Source organism: Orcinus orca, chromosome 1, assembly GCF_937001465.1.
Source record: "Orcinus orca chromosome 1, mOrcOrc1.1, whole genome shotgun sequence".
NCBI classification, from domain to species: Eukaryota; Metazoa; Chordata; class Mammalia; order Artiodactyla; family Delphinidae; genus Orcinus; species Orcinus orca.
Genome location: NC_064559.1, coordinates 99,784,253 through 99,806,811, shown reverse-complemented (window position 1 = coordinate 99,806,811; position 22,559 = coordinate 99,784,253). Strand labels below are relative to the sequence as shown.

General features: G+C 40.5%; 1 protein-coding gene across 11 annotated transcripts in view; it reads right to left on the bottom strand.

The window, feature by feature from the left end:
* Positions 1-22,559, bottom strand: part of GON4L (gon-4 like) — an 87,988-nt gene that overhangs the window by 17,286 nt on the left and 48,143 nt on the right. For 9 of the 11 annotated variants that reach the window (XM_004284589.4, XM_033414626.2, XM_049701631.1 and 6 more), the window contains 8 exons: positions 14,645-14,685; positions 13,715-13,818; positions 11,236-11,434; positions 10,626-10,712; positions 9,320-9,491; positions 7,698-7,842; positions 6,436-6,586; positions 386-502 (listed from right to left, as the gene is read on the bottom strand). In XM_004284589.4, coding sequence (XP_004284637.1) covers positions 386-502; positions 6,436-6,586; positions 7,698-7,842; positions 9,320-9,491; positions 10,626-10,712; positions 11,236-11,434; positions 13,715-13,818; positions 14,645-14,685 — 1,016 coding nt within the window. The remainder of the gene's footprint in view (positions 1-385; positions 503-6,435; positions 6,587-7,697; positions 7,843-9,319; positions 9,492-10,625; positions 10,713-11,235; positions 11,435-13,714; positions 13,819-14,644; positions 14,686-22,559) is intronic. The other 2 variants (XM_033414625.2, XM_033414631.2) reach the window with 1 other exon arrangement.

Sequence of the window (22,559 nt, the reverse complement as noted above, 5' to 3'; positions counted from 1 at the left end):
AAGCAATTACACTCCAATAAACATATTAAAAAATAATGATAATTGGGCTTTCTAGATATTAGGTACCTTTCCAGGACAGTCTCGAGACATCTTTTTAAGAAGGATTTTTCTGCATGATATCAGATATTTCTAAAAAGACTACATTCCAATTATATACTCTAGAAACTCTCCTCTGAATTTCCTTTAAGAAACTAGCATTTTAACCACTATTTTTAAAAGGTTACAGAATCAGGTGGAGAAGTGGGAGAGGAAGGGCAACTGAAGAAGATTTCTTAAGTCCTAGTTCTACAACTAAAGCATCAAAGGTGTAAAGTAGCCTTTGACATTTCTGCCGGGTTTCAAGTGACCTTCTACTTCAGACATACTTTGAGGAGGAGGGCTGTACCTTTAACCAGAATGGAAGCCGGTGTTCTTCCCTCTCTACAGGTGGCTTCCACTGATGTGGCTGGATCTCTTCACAGCACTTCATTAAGATGGGCAGCTGTCTGGTCTTCTTATAAAACTGAGCGTGAAGAAATTAAGCACGAGTCACATTCCTTCCAGAAGCACTGCCCTTTGTCAGGGTAGGGAGTATGGTGGGCAGCAGTTTGAGACAGACACACACATATCCATATACACGCAGCCATGAACAGCATATGCTGACTGCTTCTGCATTTCAAATTAAGCTAATCTCTAATTAATAAATATTTTGTCATTACTCAATATCTTCTGATGTGCTCCATTCTGGTCACCAGGAAGGGAAAAGTTCAGGTCACAGAGAAAAGGAAGCACATGGTCAGTCATCTTATCTAAAATCTGCTCCTGCCCAGCAGCCGCAGTGAGAGTGCCTTATTAATCCTTATCCTGGCCCATGGAAGCTGCCTTTTAAGCAAATAATGGTGCGAAGGACATTAGAAGGGAAGGAAAGAAGAACAGCAAGACTGAGACTGTTCAGTTTTAAGAGTGAATGAAGAGGGGAATTGAACTTACACTGACAATAAGCGCCAGGTACTGTGCTACAAGCTGAGCAAACAAATAAGGAAGTAATCCCTGCTCTCAAGGAGCTTACAGACCAGTGGGAGAGACAGTCAAGTAGAAACCAATAATGACACTCTGTGTAAGAAAGTATAAAGATGTGCACAAAAAATGACACACAACTCCAACATGAAAATGAAAGATCTTTCTGGAGCAGGTGCAACTACAGAAAAATCTTAAAGAAACAGAGTTTGCTAAATGAAGCAGGGGAGGGCAGAATACAACTCATTTTCAAAATCATGAATGTGTTTAAGGAACCACAAAGAGATCGGTCTGGCTACAACTAAAGGAATGCAAAGAGACTTCAGAAGACAAGTCAGAGATAGGCAGGAGAGGCCTTCTGTGCCATGCCAGGCAGTCTCAACTCTACGCTGAAGGATTAGATAGAGGTGGCTATGGCAGCAATCTGAAGAATGGAATAAATGGAGCCAGAATTAGAGACACCAGTTATAAAACTACTCCATTAATGCAGGTGTAACTTAATTCAGGTGCCTGAACCAAGGCAGTAGGCAACAGAGTAGGAAATGGAGTAAGAAAACTGAGGACTTGGTGACAGACAGACAGACGGGAGTGATCAAGCAGAAGGAGTCGAGTATAACTCCTAGGTTTATAGACTGAGAAAATGGCTAGACAGTAATGTCATACACAAAGAACATACCCAAGCAGGGGTAAGTTGGACGGAGGGGAGTTAGCTGGTGGTGGTGGTGCCAGTGGCAACAACTGGAGGGTGCAGAGGGAGACACAGTTCAGTCTGAGGCATCAGTGAGGCATCTTAGCTAAGAATTCCTTTAAACAGGTGACTTCATTGAGCCGGAGCTCAGGAGAGAAACCCGGACCAAAGACACAGATTTGAAAATTATGAAGAGACAGACAACACCAAAAATCATCAATCTGGATGAGACCACACACTGCAAATTTACTGTGGAACACTGACATTTAAGGGTAGAGCAGGGGAAGAACAGTTCACGAAAGAGCAGCCTGAGGTAAAAGTCCTAGTATCACAGGAGATAAGAGTATAGGAGTCTGAAGAAGGAATGTGTGAACTCCATTATCAAAGTATCAATGTAACTGCAAAGTTAAACAGGATAAGAGCAGAAAAGTATCCACTGGATAGCCAATCGGGAAATAATTCAAGATCTTTGTGGAGATAATATCCACACTCTCATAGGTTAAAGAGTTAAAGGCGGGGGGGGGGGGGGGGGGGGGGGGGACTTCCTTGGTGGCGCAGTGGTTGAGAATCCGCCTGCCAATGCAGGGGACACGGGTTCGAGCCCTGGTCCAGGAAGATCCCACATGCCACGGATCAACTAAGCCCGTGTGCCACAACTACTGAGCCTGAGCTCTGGAGCCTGTGAGCCACAACTACTGAGCCCGCGTGCCTAGAGCCCCTGCTCCACAACAAAGACAAGCCACCACAATGAGAAGCACGCACACCGCAAGGAAGAGAAGCACACGCACCGCAAGAAAGAGTAGCCCCCGCTCGCGGCAACGAACACCCAATGCAGCCATAAATAAATAAATAAATAAATAAACTTATTAAAAAACAAAAGGAGTTAAGGGGTAACTTACTGTTAAGACAGGCAGATTAAACACATCTATTTGGGTTTGTTCCCTCTTGAATCCCCATGAAAACAACAGAAAGGAAATTTTTAAAGGTAAAAGCCTAAAAGGAGAGACAGAATGAGAGAAAAAGTAAAAGCAACAAAATTTTCGGGACTTCCCCGGTGGCGCAGTGGTTAGAAATCCGACTACCAGGCTTCCCTGGTGGCACAGTGATTAAGAATCCGCCTGCCAGTGCAGGGGACAGGGGTTCGAGCTCTGGTCCGGGAAGATCCCACATGCCACAGAGTAACTAAGCCTGTGCACAACTACTGAGCCTGTGCTCTAGAGCCTGCGAGCTACAACTACTGAGCCCACACGCTTAGAGCCCGTGCTCCGCAACAAGAGAAGCCACCGCAATGAGAAGCCTGCGCACCACAACAAAGACCCAACTCAGCCAAAAGTTAATAAATAAAATAAATAAATTTAAAAAAGAAAAGAAAGAAAGAAATCTGACCAGCAATGCACGGGACACGGGTTCAAGCCCTGGTCCAGGAAGACCCCACATGCTGCAGAGCAACTAAGCCCGTGAGCCACAACTACTGAGCCTGCGCTCTAGAGTCTGCCAGCCACAACTACTGAGCCTGCATGCCACAACTACTGAAGCCCACACGCCTAGAGCCCATGCTCCGCAACAAGAGAAGCCACCACAATGAGAAGCCTGTTCACCACAACAAAGAGCAGACCCCGCTCACTGCAACTAGAGAAAGCCCACGTGCAGCAATGAAGACTCAGCGCAGCCAAAAATAAATAAATTTATTTAAAAAAAAATTTTTTTTCAAAGCTAAAAAGCAGATGGAGGAGTGGTAAGTCACATAGAAGAATGAAGAAAACCAAATCCCATGTGGAGAAAAGTTATGGGTCAACTAAATTTATGTCAAAGACTGGCAAAAGGATAAGACACCAGATACCTCCAGAAGTGGAGGAATTAAAAACAGGTCGAGATGAGGACAGGTTTTAAATCTTCTGAAGAGGCGGTTAGACCCCGAATCCCCTCTTTTGTTTGATGTAGCCCAGTGACAGCTTCTCCCCCTACCCTGGCAGAATTAAGCCAGGGTTGTGGAAAGGATGCTCTCTGAACTGAGGCTGTGAGGCATATGTGAGGGCAGGAGTACTATGCTGATCAAGTATAGAAGAGAAAACTCCAGCCTCCTTCCTCTCCTGCTTTCCCACATTCCCTCTGCCATTTGCTATTAAAGAATATTCAATGAACAACAATAAAAATAGCTATTAGACATCTTAAATATGAGAGAAAAAATAAAGAACTCAACTCAGCAGAACAGTTAGAAGAAAAAGCTGAAGTAATATCTCAGAAAGTACAACAAAAAGACACAGTGATGGGAAAAAAGAAGAAAGACAAGATGAGAAGATGAGCCTGAGAGGACTAGCATCTGACCACTGAGCACCATAGGAGAGAACAGACCAAAAGAAGGGAAGGAAACCATCAATATGTACATTTCAAGTACATTTCCCAATACTGGAACCTATGAGTTTCCAAAGTAAAGTTTATCAAGTACCTTGCATAATTAATGAAACTAGACACATACTGAGGCATATTATCATGAAATTTCAAAACACTGGAGAAAAAGGGAAAATCCTACATACTGCCGGAGGGAGAGGAAAAACAAGTGTTACATAAAGGTTCAAGAGTCAAAAGGGCATCAAATTTCTAAAGAGCCAGCACTAGAGACTAGAAGAAAATGGAGGCCTTAAAATGTTCTGATAAAAGTGATTTTCAACCTAGAATGTTAGACCCACTGAAGTGGGAGAATAGAGACATATTTCAAACTTTTGGTGTTGAATAATTATAGATTCATAGACAGGTCTCATGTACACTTGTTACATAGTAACAATAGTTACATATACAAACCAGGTATATAGTACAATAGCAAAACTAGGAAATTACATTGGTCATGTCATGTGATGACAGACAATGAATACAAGTAGTTTAAACCTAAAAATTTGTTTCTCGAGCACTCTTCCTCAGAATAGTACTAGGATGTGCTACACTAAAACAAGGCAAAAATGATGTGGGGTTCAGAAATAAAAGGATCCAAAGCAAGTAAGAAGTGAAATGAATCCCCAGGATGATGGTGAAGAAAAAGCCAGAGAAGACGTTAGTGCAGCAAGCCAAGAGAGCAACGGGTAGAGTGGAACAGCATCAGAGCGCTCTGGGAAGGATTTCTTCAGGGAGATGAAAATGATAGCAGGACACCTAAAATATTTGAACACACCGAAAAGAGATTTATAAAACTGAAGAAGTTTTATAATACATACATAATAAAACCAAGTCCCACTCATCCTCAAAAAATGCAATTATTAACACCAAGAGAAACAAAATGTCCAGCAGGAAAAGCAAAGTAATCATGATACACTACATAGCTCAGCTGTGAGAAGCTTTTAGTCGTGCTTATAATGTAAACTCTAAAAACAATCTAAGTGGGCTTCCCTGGTGGCGCATTGGTTAAGAATCTGCCTGCCAATGCAGGGGACAAGGGTTTGAGCCCTGGTCTGGGAAGATCTCAGATGCCACGGAGCAACTAAGCCCGTGCACCACAACTACTGAGCCTGCGCTCTAGAGCCTATGCTCTGCAACAAGAGAAGCCTCCGCGATGAGAAGCCACGCACCGCAATGAAGAGTAGCACCACAACTACTGAGCCTGCGCTCTAGAGCCTATGCTCTGCAACAAGAGAAGCCTCCGCGATGAGAAGCCACGCACCGCAATGAAGAGTAGCCCCTGCTCACTGCAACTAGAGACAGCCCACGCACTGCAACGAAGACCCAACACAGCCAAAAATAAATACATTTATAAATAAATAAATAAATAAAAACAATCTAAACAAAACTGTGATATAATTATAGTGAGTGGTGAGACTATAGGAGTGTGGAGAGAACTAAGTCTTCATCTTCCATGGTTTCAGTTTAACAGAGAAGGCCTAAATCCAAAAAATCAAGTGGAGACTTCCTGGTGGTCCAGTGGTTAAGAATCTGCCTTCCAACACAGGGATGTGGGTGCGATCCCTGGTCGGGGAACTAAGATCCCACACGTCACAGGGCAACTAAGGCCACGCGCTCTAGAGCCTGTGAGCCACAACTAGAGAGCCTGCACGCTGCAACTACTGAGCCCGTGTGCCACAACTACTAAGCCCGTGCACTCTGAAGCCCGCACACCGCAACTAGAGAGAAGCCCACGTGCTGCAATGAAAGATCCCACGTGCCACAAATGAAGATCCCACATGCCACAACTAAGACCCAGTGCAGCCAAATAAAGAAATATTAAAAAGAAAAATCAAGTGGTAGCAATTATAAGCATGCTACCTAGATATGGAGGTAAATGTACCATCACCCACAAAAACCTTGCTTAGCAGGTAATAGGGAGAAAAATTATTGTCTTTCATGACAAGTCTCATAGAACTATTTGATTCTTTAAAGTATACTTTATAACTTTGATATAAGTATCTAAATATAAAGAGTTAAGGAGAAGGATATAAGTGGACTGTGGCCTACCCTCTGAAGAAGGTTAGCGTGGGAAAAAAAGAGAGAAAATGAATAGCTAGAGGAAAACAGAGAAGTATTTTAAAAGTATTTTAAAATTTGAACAATTTTATTTTTAGGAGAAATATCTAAAACAGAGGAAGAAGATGACACTCCAGAGGAAAATAATGAATCACTGTTCCTGGAAAGGAAAGAGGGCAATTAACCTAGTGTGCAGGTGGGAGGAACTAGCCTTAAATAAAAGGCTATTCATTGAGACTAAGCAAAAGAAAAGGAATGGCTGCACTCAGGCGAGGTCTCCAGTAGAGCATGCAGGGAGCACTTACTTTAATGATGTTGTCAGGAGCTCTGTTCATGTTGAGGTTCTTGATTCTCACTGTCAGCTGGTGGGCAGTCTTGCAAGTGAGAAGGTACTTGCTGATTAGAGGCTTAGGAAACTCGGTCCCTTCAAAGTGCTTCAGTCCTAAAGCTAACAAACTGAGAAAGGGGCAGTGATACTCAATCTCACCTGACAGTCCATCCCGCTGAAAAGCCTCCCAGATGAACTCCACATTCTATAACCCACTTTTTCCACGTCTAATTCTCGTACAAGTTAATGGCAATTCAATAGAAAATTTCAGATATTTACTGAGTGCTAAGAAGTACTATGTGAATAAGACTCAATGAGGAGTTCCCAATCAAGTGAGAAGAGGAAAAACCAGGCATAAATCACTAATAAATGTCAGATCATGACGCACTTTATACTAATAACACAAATGAAATTTGAAGGAAGAAGAATGGCTCTAACAAAACTAATATAAAATGAATATTGGGCACCATGTTAGACATATTAAACAGCACCAACACTACCTCCCAACATAACATTTTCAAGTACAGTTACCTATGTACATATTTGCTGATGGGAAATACAAATCAAGAGCCATAAAAGTGTTCATAACCTTTATCGAATAATCTCACTCTTGAGAATTTACCCCAAGAGATAAACTGGAAAGATTTTCAAAAGCTCTATGCGCAAAGATCCTTGGTGAAGCCTCACTCAGAACAGCTAAACAAGGGGCGGGGGGGGGGGGGCGGGGGGGCGGGGCAGGAGTGGCAAATAAAAGGACTATCATAGGGCCATTAATATTGCCTTAAAAGACAATATACAGAAACAAAAATAAGACAATGTTACAGCATGGAATCTGATAGAAAAAACAATTTCAAGAAGACGTTAAGTTAAAAATAGCAAAACAAAATTACACTTATATTGCCAATAATTATATAAGAAATGCAAAAAGAAAAATCATTGTCTTGGGGTGGTTAGGATAATGGATAAAAAAATTGTTTTCCTTTGAAAATTTTCCTCTAACAGTATTACAAGGCAAGTTTTTACAATAAATAAACGACAAAAAACAACTTAAAATGTTTCAAAAATGTGTATGTCATTCCCTAAAAAAAGCAGTATTTGGCACTGCTGGAACAAGCACATACTACAGAACTGCGCCCATCTACACTGCTTTTCTTTTTGTCTTTTGTTTCCGTTCTTTATCATACAGGTCTTCTCCTTGGGATATTTTGTGCTCTTGTTCACCTCACAGTAAACCCTTACTTGTCCTCCGCCTTGGTGAAGAAAATCTTATCCTGGGGATTCTTTGCCTTCAGAGAACACACTGGAAGTAGCTCTGGATACATGAAAACCTTGCTAGTGGCTAGGATCCAAGCCACTTGCTTTGGCAAACAGGGAAATTCATAGGCTGTAAGAAAAAAATTCCTGATAAATGAAATTCTAGAACAAAAGCCGGCTTCACAAAAGCTTCTGAATGCATTTTTGCATTTAGATAGAGCCACCCCTACCTAACGTGATGCCCTTCCACCCACATACCCCCCTCCCAAAAGTTTCCACAATCTTTCTCAGCCTAACATATACCTAAAAGGAGTCCCATTCAATGCTATTAAAAGTTGATTCTCTTTTTCTTTCCTGTGTGGAATACTTAACACACTAAGTAACATAAGCACTTATAAAGTACCTAGTAATACCTGGCAGATAGTGTATGCTCAAAAAATTTTTACCTCCTTCCCCCTTTAAATCCTTGAAAGATAAGTGACCTTCAACAATGCTTTCTTTCTTCCAGGATAAGATTCCAACTTCTTTAATCTCCCTCACAAATCTGGTATTCCAAATTTTATTTTATTTGATTCTTACTTAACTTTCATTAAGTTCTCCCAGATTCCTCCTGAGGTTGGGAACAAAAAAACCATAAAGAGAATGAGACAATTCAGTCTCATTCATTTCTGTCTTGCTGTCTAAGCCTCTCAATTCCAGGCACTTCTGCCTTTCCAGAGATAAGCACCACTGTACAGCCATATTTCTCCTTCCATAAATGTTATTTTTATATCCCCAAAAGAAAAACACAGGACACTATATGTATAAGTTATAACTGTAGTCTGGTGTTAAATTAAGTTTTCATTACCAACATATAACTAATAAAGTAGTTTGAGATCAGTGTCTATGACATAATGCACTTAAATTCAACTATATTCAATTTAACTATAAGAGTCAGGGATTTAAAATCAAATCCAAAGACAAACCCAAATCCACAGCAAAACACAACTAATTTGCTAAACTAGGAACAAATCAGAAGCAAATATTTAGTTTAAGGGAACAGCAAATATTTTCTCAAAAAATACTAAACCAATGCAAAGTAGAAACCAAACCTGCAAATTTCTTTAAAATATTGAACATGGTAAATGTATAACATCTCTAATTTTTTCCTAACTCCCATATCAATGTTTCACTCAAAATGGAGATATCACTAATAATCATTATGGGAAATAAAATGATCTTAATGAAGAGGTGAGTAGAAACCTAAACACAACCCAACTTTACCACTTGACTTCCAACTTTATCAGATACCAGTTTGTCTTGACCTGACTCCTAATACTTACCCTCATATCTACTTAAGTCCAATTATTAGCAGGAGTCCCACATCTCTACCCCCCACAACCCTGCCCTGTCCACTGCCTCCATCCCTTACTTAAGCCCAAGTATTATCACCTAATTCTAGAACTTAGATAATGAGCACAAAGGGAGGATAAAAGAGAGAAGGAAGAAATTACAAACACCCTGTCTCCTCCACCCCTAGGAAATTATCCCTAGGAAATTATCTATGGGATAAGACTCCCACCTCTCACTGCAAGTAAAAACTTAAAGCGGACACATCTGTCCCCTACCAGTCTTCTTGACAGTTTTACGAGGACTCCAGTCAACGCTGACATGTGTGTTGAAGTCTTCAATGAGCTGCACAGCTCCCATCAGGTTACAGGGTTGGAACAAGGTCTGAAACTTGGGGTTGAACTGATGATGAAGGGCGATGGAGCTTTGAGCAAAGGTTCCCAGCTCTTTCTGGGAAAACAGGACACAAAGGAGATCTAAGTTCCAGAAAATTAGTACCAGTAGCCCTTAGCCTCTAAGTGAAAAACTGTCCTTCCTACAATAGTATAAAAACAGGTAAAAATCATTATAAAGTCTTCCATAATTAACATTTTGCCATTAAGACTGTTCTTTTGCCGAGTCCTCAGATATTTGGGGATTTGTGATACACTAATTTGCTCTTGTTTTATTCTCAGTCTGAGTGTTCCTCAGCCTTTTGGATGCATGGTCTAGCTCCCCAGCTAGAATTAAAATTCTCAAGAGTGAGAGCCATTACTTAATAAAATAAAATAAAAATTTTAAATGTCTTCATTGGTTTCTCTGAAGAACAAAGTATTTCTCATGATCCTCTGAACACAATAAGAGGGAAAATAACACTCTGCTGACTATCGAAGGAAGCTCAGACTACTAGCCAACTCAAACTCCAAAGAGACTTACCCAAGAGGCAAAGAATATCCTCATTACCTACCCCAAAGTTCAGGAGCAATTTTTATAGGATTTTAACACATTACTGACAGGTGGATTTTTGCAGAAACTAACGCCTGTGGCTATAAAACATCTCCGGTCAAAAATGTGTTAAAATTTGAATTTTTTTCTTTTTGGCCACGCCCTACAGCTTGCAGGATCTTAGTTCCCCAACCAGAAATTGAATCTGGGCCCCGGAAGTGAAAGTGCCGAGTCCTAACCACTGGACCTCCAGGGAAATCCCCAAAATTTGAAATTAAAAGCCCTTCCTCCAAAATATTTCATAATGCCATGAGCAAAATTAATTTTATACATAAAACACTGATATTGAGCCTAATAAATAATGAATTCAATAAAAAGAAGAGAAGTACCAAAAGCCCAAGATGAGTGGATCTAAAGGTAAGAGAACCCAATAAAAAGGTAAGAGGAATAGTCTTAAGAAACTGAATACTCTCTCTGTCCTTTAATGGGAACCAGTAACTTATGTTTTATCAGCAAGCACGTGAAGCCATACGAACAGCTACCAAAACATGCAGGAGAGAAGAATAAATGTAGCTTATGATGAGTCAACATTTGTGAGAAATGACTTCCAAACTAACTGCATACACAATTCTTTAGAGTTAGGGATATCTGAAACCTTACAAGAAATATCCTGGTGGTACTGGCCTCCGAACTGAGACTGGGGTTGGAGGTGGCGAGAAGGTGAATTTGCGTCAAGAGCTGCACATGCTGGAGAGGGAAAGAAAATAATATAGTGACATGTTATGATGTTGTCATTTCAGGAACCCAGAAGACTTTACCAAGATGTTAGTGACTTTAGCATATATGTTTGGCTTTCTAGAGAGACTATGAGAACAACATAGTATCTTGGTATGAAATTTTTTCTCAAATATGTTCCACTTGAGCAAAATGACAGAACCAGAGGAAGTTTAACCTCAAGCCAGAGGGACTAAGATTAGAAAGAAGAAAAAACTACTCTGGCAATAAGGCTGTTAAATTCAGAAGGGATTACTAAAGATTCTTTGAAATCTATCATGCTGAATACTATCAGGGTCCTTACATGCATTCTTACCTGAGACACGAACATGATGACCTTTCAAGGTCCTAACTGATGTGAAGATCCCGCGGTCCTGTGGTTTCAGTGGTTATCAAGACATCTATTTCCGACTTTTCCAAAGCTGCTAATTTAATGTTTGGCTTCGAGCCAGGCCATGGGATGGTCCAATATTAACACTACCAAGAAGAGTCTTACCTGCTGCATCTGCTGCTGGAGTCTCCTCCTCTGTGCTGGGTCTAGAATCAGAGTCTGATGAACTTTCTCACTCTGGGGCTTAACCCTCTCTACCTCCTGCTGCTGTTTGGCTGAAGATTTCCTCATCTTCAGCTGTTCAAGTAGCTCCTTCACTGTGCGATGCTGCTCATTTAGCAAGTTGGCCAGTGGTTCCTCAAACCTATCCTCAACAGGGAGATGATTGGATTTGAATATTTCCCTGGGTCCACAACTCCTTCTAATGGTGGGCTAAGCAAGTCTGAACAACTTCCATCTACTGCTAATCCCCAAATCTCACTTTAGCCGATAGGCAAACTCATATCCTACCCAAATCTTCTCCCAAAGTTGTTAGCATAGATTCAAATAAGATGGTTCTGAATCGCCCCCCACCCATTCTTCTACATCAGTCTTCTCAGTAATATCGTAATGAAGGGGAAATTAAACAAAAATCTAAGAGTAGGGAAGTGTCTGGATAACAAAGCAGCCAAGGAGCTAATAGGAACCCATCATTTTTCATCACACTGACAGCCAAATTAATCTCAGACTTGTTCTTAATGGTGACACAGAATCTTCTCCAAGTCTTCTAACACTACCCTCCTACCCCTACCTCCTGAGAGAGAGAGACTGTGTCTGGGGCTGAAGTAAGAATCCAAATACCTAGCATGCTAGTTCTGAGGTAGAGGCAGAACAAGACACTCAAGTGATTAAGCAAGAGCTGATACTCTGTGCAATCAGGACAAGACCTGCTCAAGTAGCTATGACTAGCAGGTTATCATAATTCAAGAAATCCTCCAGAATTTAGCAATAGTTAAATGATAATAATCTTTATCCCCAGAGGCTGTTGAAAAAAGTTATGTTTCCTTTTACAGTATTTACTGTGAGTATGGGCTGACACAGGGTGAAAACCTAAAGACACAGGCCTGTCCTCTGTACAATTTTACTGAGAATTGAAATCTCTTGATTATCTGCATTACTAGCAGAGGAACAGAAGAACAGAAACATGAAAAATGTAGATAATGCAAAAAAAAAGCCTGCACCTGATTTTAATAAGTATTACCTGGATGGGTAGTTGATACGGGGAACACAGGTAACTCACTTTCCCTGTGATATTTTACTTAATCAAAGATTAAGCTAGGTTTGCATTTCTAGCTGAAAGAAAAGCAGCAGCAGCCCATGCAGATCAACTGAATACCGAAAGGTAACTGAATTGGAATAAGGATTTTTAAGTAGTTACATAATGACCAAATTTTAAAAATTCATACACAGAGTTGACTAGTGGAACTGAAATATGTTTACAGATCAAATCCCATGACAGTAAGTTCCCAGGTTCTACTCTGCTACACTAGAATTTTTTTCTATGAAATATGGTGTGAAATAAGTGGGTCAAATACAGACTCTAAGAAATTTTGAAATTTGTTCTCAAAAAAAAAAAAAGGTAAATATGTGAGGTGATAGAAGTGTTAATTAACTTGATGGGGGGAATCCTTTTACAAAGCATACGCTTATCAAATCATCAAGCTGTACACTTTCAGTATCTTACAACCTTATTTGTCAATTATACCTCAACGAAGCTGAAAAAAAAAGGAACTCCTGAGATTTCTGTTGTGGTTATATTATGGTATTTATTGTAATGGAGTATGACTGATATTTCTGACTTTTACACAATGATTAGTATACCTTGTCTTTTTCACTAAATTTGCAAGTTCCCTGAAGGCCTAGCTTTCAGGTGGATCCAAAGCTCTCTAGTTAGGTAATGCTGTTAAGTTAAAACACAGGACTAATTAGAGACTATGTGTCTTTCAGTTTTGCTTTGTTCCATGCATGGCACAAACCATACCCTGACATCCAGCCAGTCACCTAACGACAGTATGCTGCTACTCAGAATGGATAGCAATAAAGTACGGATAAACTATGCAAACTCATCACAAAAGTGGGGGGAAAAATTTAAAGCCTCTACTCTCTGGGTGGGACAATGGAAGTGCTAATTTAAGTGAAGAGGGCAGTACACACATTTCAGACTCCAGGGCATTACTTCAGGTGCTTTATGGTTTGCTCAATTAATGCCTTGGTGACTAACAAAGGTTCATTAACATTTACTAGATGTTAACGACAAATAGAAAAACAAAAGGGACATACTGGATATTACAATTTGGGATAGTTTCTGTGGCTGGCCACATAGAGTCCTACACACCTCTCCAGCACCACTCACCTGGAGAAGCTGCTATGGATGCCAGCTACTGCTTTTTCTCCCTTCCCAAACAGGTACAGCTTGGTCTATAGCTGCACTGCCCCATAAGGAGACTTATTCACTTGACACCTAACACCCACAAGGGACTCTGCATCCTAATATCAGTAACAGCAGGTAGTCAGGGATGGGAAATTGTTAGCTAAAATTTCTCAAAACCTTTTCAGACATACACTTTTCCTCCATTCTAAGTCTCAAGGTCTTTGGTTAGCCTACCGTAGGGCTTGAGGGGTGTTAAAGTTGGGCCGAGGCTCAGCCACACATTCCTCCTCCTCTGGGCCATCATCTTCCATGTTGGAGAACCCCATCTCATCTTGAAACTGAGGGCAAAGGAAAAGAAGGATTTTCCTGGGGAATGGGCATGCAAAGGTCACTCTAGCAGTGAGAAGGGAAAGCAAAGACTAGTTTACAGGACTTTAATAACGCTGGCGCACAGAAAGAGCTTGCATTAACAACCTTTCTCACTTCTGGGCTCGCACAATCCTGCACATGGGGTAGCTATTATGCAAGGAAAAAAGTTTCTCAATCAGCGAACTTGTAATGGTAAACACAGAGCATGGATAACTTGAAATGATCAGAATATCTTTAAAGAGATAAATTTATGAGAAAGGTAACTATTCGGGCTCAGAATAATCTAAAATTAGTTTGCAATCTTTAAGGATGCAACATGTGATAGTGAAGAGTCCATCCGAAAGTCTGCAAGGAAAACTTTATTAAGAATAACCTACAGGGCTTCCCTGGTGGCGCAGTGGTGGAGAGTCCGCCTGCCGATGCAGGGGACACGGGTTCGTGCCCCGGTCCGGGAAGATCCCACATGCCGCGGAGCGGCTGGGCCCGTGAGCTGTGGCCACCGAGCCTGCGCGTCCGGAGCCTGTGCTCCGCAACGGGAGAGGCCACAACAGTGAGAGGCCCGCGTACCGCAAAAAAAAAAAAAAAAAAAAAAAGAATAACCTACATATGGATAATCAAAGTTTATTACTTAGCAAAAATCTCCTGTCACTATATTCTCTCCTGGGTGGACTGAAAGGGGAATGGGCTTGGTTCACACCACCCTTCTGGAGAGAGAGGCCCTGAGACCAAAGGACAGAGCTTGCTGGAGAATCCACTTTTACTATTCTGAGTTCTCATTCGAAGATCATTACTCACAGTTTCAAACAGCTCTTCCATCAGTTCATTCACTTCCTTTTCTGCAAAAAAGCCAAACGGTATGCTGTTGGCACTTGTTTGTTTCATTTTGCCACAGGGGGAATTCCAAGAAAATTCAATGAAAGTTGTTTTCAGCAAGGCTTTTAACAAAATCCTCATATCTATCCATCATTGACTCATTCATTTAAAAACATTTATTGAACACCAACTATATGCCTTAATCCCTAGTTCTAGATGCTTAGATACATGACAGGACTTTACTCTCATGAAGCTTAAATTCTAATGGGAAAACACACAAAAACGTAAGCTAGATGATTTTATAATGAGATAAATGCATAGTTTGTTGGCCCATCCTACTGAATGGAGTCAAGAGAGAAGTCTCCAGCAGTGTGTCATAGGACCCTACCTTTGGACCTGAACTATTCAGCAATCCCATCAACAACCTAAAACACCCAGAAAACACACTTACCAGACCTGTAAACGATATAAAGCTGAAAGGGATTGCCAGACCAACTGATGACAGATTCAAAATTCTAGGTTTTCTCAAATTAACTGGATGAAACATAATGGGGATAAATTTAAAGTCTTACATTTAGGATTTTCAAAAATCAGTTTCTTAAGTGCACAAAAAGGTAACATGGCTCAGAAACAATTAATCTGAAAAAGATCTCAATGTTTTGGTTGACCTTAAGTTCAATATGACACAGTAGCTCCAAAACAGTGCTCACAACCAAGAAGGCAAGCATATCACTGAATCAGAGCAGTCTCAGGCTCTATCTAGAGGACTGTGATCATTTCTGTAAAAGCCCTTCTTAAGAGGGCATTAAAAAGCTAAAATCCAAATGTTAGTGAGGATGTGGAGCAACTAGAACTGTAAAAAGAATGTAAAGTGGAAAGCCACTTTGGAAAAAGGTTTGGCAATTTCTCAGAAAACTAAGTATACAGCTACCTTATGACCACTGATTCTTCCCCTAAATAGCTGACCCAAGGGAAATGAAGCATTTGTCCACAAAACCTTGCACAAGAAAGTTCAGAGCTATCTTTATGCAAGATAGCCAGAAATTAGAAAGAACCCAGGTGTCCATCAACACCTGCGGATTGATGAAAAATAAACAAATTGGTATATTTATACACTGGAATCCTACTCAGCAATAAAAGGGAAGAAATTAATGATACAAGCAATGTGCATGAATCTCAAAAACTTTATGCTAAGTGAAAGAAGCTGTATACAACAGAACACATACTTTATGATTCCATTCACATGAAGTTTTAAAAGAGGCAAATCTAATCTGTGATAGAAGAAAAGGGAACAGTGGTCGCACCTGGGAGGATGGTGTGGGGACTGACTTGGAAGGGGCAAGTGGGTACTTTCTGGGGTGACAAATCTCTATCTTGTTAGGGGTTTGAGTTATACAAGAGGAGGCACATCGAACCTCACTGAATGGTACACTTAAGATTTCTGTACTACAATGTGTATAAATTTACCTAAAAAGAAAAACTGTAAACAAATACTGAGTTCTAATTCATGATATGCATGCTGAAATGTTTAGATATCTACAACTCACTATGAAATGCTTTAAAAAAATGGATTCATAGATGGATAGGTGCATGACTAAGCAAATCTATGAAAAGTTAACTATAGAAGATAGGTAGTGGGTATACGGGTGTCCACTGTACAATTCTTTCAACTTTTCTATATGTTCAAAAAGTTTCATAATAAAATGTCATGGGGGAGAATTTTCTTAAAAAGAAAGGCTAGAATCCAGAGGAGGGTAATTTGGGGGTTGAAATGTGGAAAGCCTGGCATTTAGAGAACTGAAAAAACTCGGTATGTTTAGCATAATAAAGAAAAAATGTAGAAAAAGAAACATACTATGCACACTTAGGAGTAAATTACATTTTATGGCAACAAAGGACAAACAGAGAAATATAAAAGATAGATTCAGGTTCAATAAGGAAAATGCTGGGGCTTCCCTGGTGGCGCAGTGGTTAAGAATCTGCCTACCAATGCAGGGGACACAGGTTTGAGCCCTGGCCCGGGAAGATACCACGTGCCGGGGAGCAACTAAGCCCATGCGCCACAACTACTGAGCCTGTGCTCTAGAGCTTGCGTGCCACAGCTACTGAGCCCACGTGCCATAACGACTGAAGCCCGTGTGCCTAGAGCCCATGCTCCGCAACAAGAGAAGCCACTGCAATGAGAAGCCCGCGCACCACAACGAAGAGCAGCCCCCGCTCGCTGCAACCAGAGAAAAGCCTTTGCGCAGCAACAAAGACCCAACGCAGCCAAAAAATAAAAATAAATTTTAAAAAAAATTAATAAGGAAAATGTTAATTGAAGAGGTGTTCAAGAGTAGGACACACTATCTGCAGAGCTGATGAACTCCCTGTCACTGGAGGTATCCAAACAGACTGAAAGGCCACATGAGAGAAGCTGTTAACAAACGCTTAAGTGGGAGGAAAATATATGTGACCACAGGAGGCTTTCCAAACTCTGTGATTCTAAGCTTTTTTATTTTTAAATTTTTATCATCCATGTAAGAAAAGTCCTCTTAAAGGGATTATAATTAAGCATGATAACATAAGACGACAAGGGGTAGAAACAAAATTAAAATTCTATCCCAGTTTTTACTTATGACCATAGAACTCTATGACTAGAAAGGAAGACCCATCATTCAGGCAACCCAGAAAAGTTCACTAGTTGATTGGCAAACACTGTCAGCCCCATGAAAAACACCAGCTCTAAGGCAATAAACAACACAAAACCCATGAGAAGCTCACAGTTTAGGGAAGGAGACAGATATAAATAAGCAACTATGAGAGAGATGAGTATTAAAAAGGACATATAAAATAGTATGGATTGATATAATCAGGAGGAGTAACCAAGATGGCGGACTAGAAGGACGTGCTCTCACTCCCTCTTGTGAGAACACCAGAATCACAACTAGCTGCTGGACAATCATCGACAGGAAGACACTGGAACTCACCAAAAAAGATACCCCACATCCAAAGACAAAGGAGAAGCCACAATAAGACTGTAGGAGGGGTGCAATCACAGTAAAATCAAATCCCATAACTGCTGGGTGGGTGACTCACAGACTGGAGAACACTTATACCACAGAAGTCCACCCACTGGAGTGAAGGTTCTGAGCCCCACGTCAGGCTTCCCAACCTGGGGGCCCGGCAACGGGAAGAGGAATTCCTAGAGAATCAGACTTTGAAGCCTAGTGGGAATTGATTGCAGGACTTCGACAGGACTGGGGGAAACAGAGACTCCACTCTTGGAGGGCACACACAAAGTAGTGTGTGCATTGGGATCCAAGGGAAGGAGCAGTGACCCAATAGGAGACTGAACCAGACCTACCTGCTAGTGTTGGAGGGTCTCCTGCAGAGGCGGGGGGTGGGGGGAGGCTGTAACACACCATGGGGACAAGGACACTGACAGCAGAAGTTCTGGGAAGTACTCCTTGGCGTGAGCCCTCCCAGAGTCTGTCATTAGCCCCACCAAAGAGCCCAGGTAGGCTTCAGTCTTGGGTTGCCTCAGGCCAAACACCCAACAGGGAGGGAACCCAGCCCCACCCATCAATAGTCAAGTGGATTAAAGTTTTACTGAGCTCTGCCCACCAGAGCAACAGTCAGCTCTACCCACCACCAGTCCCTCCCATCAAGCCTCTTAGATAGCCTCATCCATCAGAGGGCAGACAGCAGAAGCAAGAACTACAATCCTGCAGCCTGTGGAACAAAAACAACATTCACAGAAAGACAGACAAGATGAAAAGGCAGAGGGCTATGTACCAGATGAAGGAACAAGATAAAACCGCAGAAAAATAACTAAATGAATTGGGAGATAGGCAACCTTCCAGAAAAAGAATTCAGAATAATGATAGTGAAGATGATCCAGGACCTCGGAAAAAGAACGGAGGCAAAGATGGAGAAGATGCAAGAAATGTTTAACAAAGACCTAGAAGAATTAAAGAACAAACAAACAGAGATGAACGATACAGTAACTGAAATGAAAAATACACTAGAAGGAATCAATAGCAGAATAACAGAGGCTGAAGAACAGATAAGTGACCTGGAAGACAGAATGGTGGAATTCACTGCTGCGGAAAAGAATAAAGAGAAAAGAATAAAAAGAAATGAAGAGAGCCTAAGAGATCTCTGGGACAACATTAAATGCAACAACATTCGCATTATAGGGGTCCCAGAAGGAGAAGAGAGAGAGAAAGGACCCAAAAAAATATTTGAAGAGATTATAGTGGAAAACTTCCCTAACATGGGAAAGGAAATAGCCACCCAAGTCCAGGAAGTGCAGCGAGTCCCATACAGGATAAACCCAAGGAGAAACACACCGAGACACATAGTAATCAAATTGGCAAAAATTAAAGACAAAAAAAATTATTGAAAGCAGCAAGGGAAAAATGAAAAATAACATACAAGGGAACTCCCATAAGGTTAACAGCTGATTTCTCAGCAGAAACTCTACAAGCCAGAAGGGAGTGGCATGATATACTTAAAGTGATGAAAGGGAAGAACCTACAACCAAGATTACTCTACCCGGCAAGGATCTCATTCAGATTCGGCAAGGATCTCATTCAGATTCGACGGAGAAATCAAAAGCTTTACAGACAAGCAAAAGCTAAGAGAATTCAGCACCACCAAACCAGCTCTACAACAAATGCTAAAGCAACTTCTCTAAGTGGGAAACACAAGAGAAGAAAAGGACCTACAAAAACAAACCCAAAACAATTAAGAAAATGGTCACAGGAAGATACATATCGATAATTACCTTAAACGTGAATGGATTAAATGCTCCAACCAAAAGACACAGGCTTGCTGAATGGATACAAAAACAAGACCCATATATATGCTGTCTACAAGAGACCCACTTCAGACCTAGGGACACATACAGACTGAAAGTGAGGGGATGGAAAAAGATATTCCATGCAAATGGAAATCAAAAGCTGGAGTAGCTATACTCATATCAGATAAAATAGACTTTAAAATAAAGAATGTTATAAGAGACAAGGAAGGCCACTACATAATGATCAAGGGATCAATCCAAGAAGAAGATATAACAATTACAAATATATATGCACCCAACATAGGAGCACCTCAATACATAAGGCAAGTGCTAACAGCTATAAAAGAGAAAATTGACAGTAACACAATAATAGTGGAGGACTTTAACACCTCACTTACACCAATGGACAGATCATCCAAAATGAAAATAAATAAGGAAACAGAAGCTTTAAATAACACAATAGACCACATAGATTTAACTGATATTTATAGGACATTCCATCCAAAACAGCAGATTACACTTTCTTCTCAAGTGCGCACGGAACATTCTCCAGGATAGATCACATCTTGGGTCACAAATCAAGCCTCAGTAAATTTAAGAAAATTGAAATCATATCAAGCATCTTTTCTGACCACAACGCTATGATATTAGAAATGAATTACAGGGAAAAATTGTAAAAAACACAAACACATGGAGGCTAAACAATACGTTACTAAATAACCAAGAGATCACTGAAGAAATCAAAGAGGAAATCAAAAAATACCTACAGACAAATGACAATGAAAACACAAAGATCCAAAACCTATGGGATGCAGCAAGAGCAGTTCTAAGAGGGAAGTTTATAGTTATACAAGCCTACCTCAAGAAACAAGAAAAATCTCAAGTAAACAATCTAACCTTACACCTAAAGGAGCTAGAGAAAGAAGAACAAACAAAACCCAAAGTGAGCAGAAGGAAAGAAATCATAAAGATCAGAGCAGAAATAAATGAAACAGAAACAAAGAAAACAACAGCAAAGATCAATAAAACTAAAAGGTGGTTCTTTGAGAAGATAAAAATCGATAAACCATTAGCCAGACTCATCAAGAAAAAGAGGGAGAGGACTCAAATCAATAAAATTAGAAATTAAAAAGGAGAAGTTATAACAGACACTGCAGAAATACAAAGCATCCTAAGAGACTACTACAAGCAACTCTATGCCACTAAAATGGACAACCTGGAAGAAATGGACAAATTCTTAGAAAGGTATAACCTTCCAAGACAGAACCAGGAAGAAACAGAAAATATGAACAGACCAATCACAAGTAATGAAACAAACTGTGATTAAAAATCTTCTAACAGGGCTTCCCTGGTGGCGCAGTGGTTGAGAGTCTGCCTGCAGATGCAAGGGACACGGGTTCGTGCCCTGGTCCGGGAAGATCCCACATGCTGCAGAGAGGCTGGGCCCGTGAGCCATGGCAGCTGAGCTTGCGCGTCCGGAGCCTGTGCTCCACAACGGGAGAGGCCACAACAGTGAGAGGCCTGCGTACCGCAAAAAAAAAAAAAAAAAAAAAATCTTCCAACAAACAAAAGTCCAGGACCAGATGGCTTCACAGGTGAATTCTATCAAACATTTAGAGACGAGCTAACACCCATCCTTCTCAAACTCTTCCAAAAGATTGCGGAGGAAGGAACACTCCCAAACTCATTCTACGAGGCCACCATTGCCCTGATACCAAAACCAGAAAAAGATACTACAAAAAAATAAAATTACAGACCAATATCACTGATGAATATAGATGCAAAAATCCTCAACAAAATACTAGCAAACAGAATCCAACAACACATTAAAAGGATCATACACAATGATCAAGTGGGATTTATCCCAGGGATGCACGGATTCTTCAATATATGCAAATCAATCAATGTGATACACCATACTAACAAAGAATAAAAACCATATGATCATCTCAATAGATGCAGAAAAAGCTTTCAACAAAATTCAACACCAATTTATGAAAAAAACTCTCCAGAAAGTGGGCAGAGAGGGAACCTACCTCAACGTAATAAAGGCCATATAAGACAAACCCATAGCAAACATCATTCTCAATGGTTAAAAACTGAAAGCATTTCCTCTAAGATCAAGAATGAGACAAGCATGTCCACCCTCACCACTATTATTCAACATAGTTTTGGAAGTTCTAGCCACGGCAATCAGAGAACAAATAGAAATAAAAGGAATACAAATTGGAAAAGAAGAAGTAAAACTGTCACTGTTTGCAGATCACATGATACTATACATAGAGAATCCTAAACATGCCACCAGAAAACTATTAGAGCTAATCAATGAATCTGGTAAAGTTGCAGGATACAAAATTAATACACAGAAATCTCTTGCATTCCTATACACTAATGATGAAAAATCTGAAAGAGAAATTATGGAAGCACTCCCATTTACCACTGCAACAAAAAGAATAAAATACCTAGGAATAAACCTACCTAGGGAAACAAAAGACCTGTATGCAGAAAATTATAGGACATTGGTGAAAGAAATTAAAGATGATACCAACAGATGGAGAGATATACCATGTTCTGGGATTGGAAGGATCAATATTGTGAAAAAGACTATACTACCCAAAGCAATCTACAGATTCAGTGCAATCCCTATCAAATTACCAATGGCATTTTTTATGGAACTAGAACAAATCATCTTAAAATTTGTATGGAGACACAAAAGACCCCAAATAGCCAAAGCAGTCTTGAGGGAAAAAAACAGAGCTGGAGGAATCAGACTCCCTGACTTCAGACTATACTACAAAGCTACAGTAATCAAGACAATATGGTACTGGCACAAAAACAGAAACATAGATCAATGGAACAAGATAGAAAGCCCAGAGATAAACCCACGCACCTCTGGTCAACTAATCTATGATAAAGGAGGCAAAGATAGACAATGGAGAAAAGACAGTCTCTTCAATAAGTGGTGCTGGGAAAACTGGACAGCTACATGTAAAAGAATGAAATTAGAACACTCCCTAACACCATACACAAAAATAAACTCAAAATGGATTCAAGACCTAAATGTAAGACCGGACACTATAAAACTCTTAGAGGAAAACATAGAAGAACATT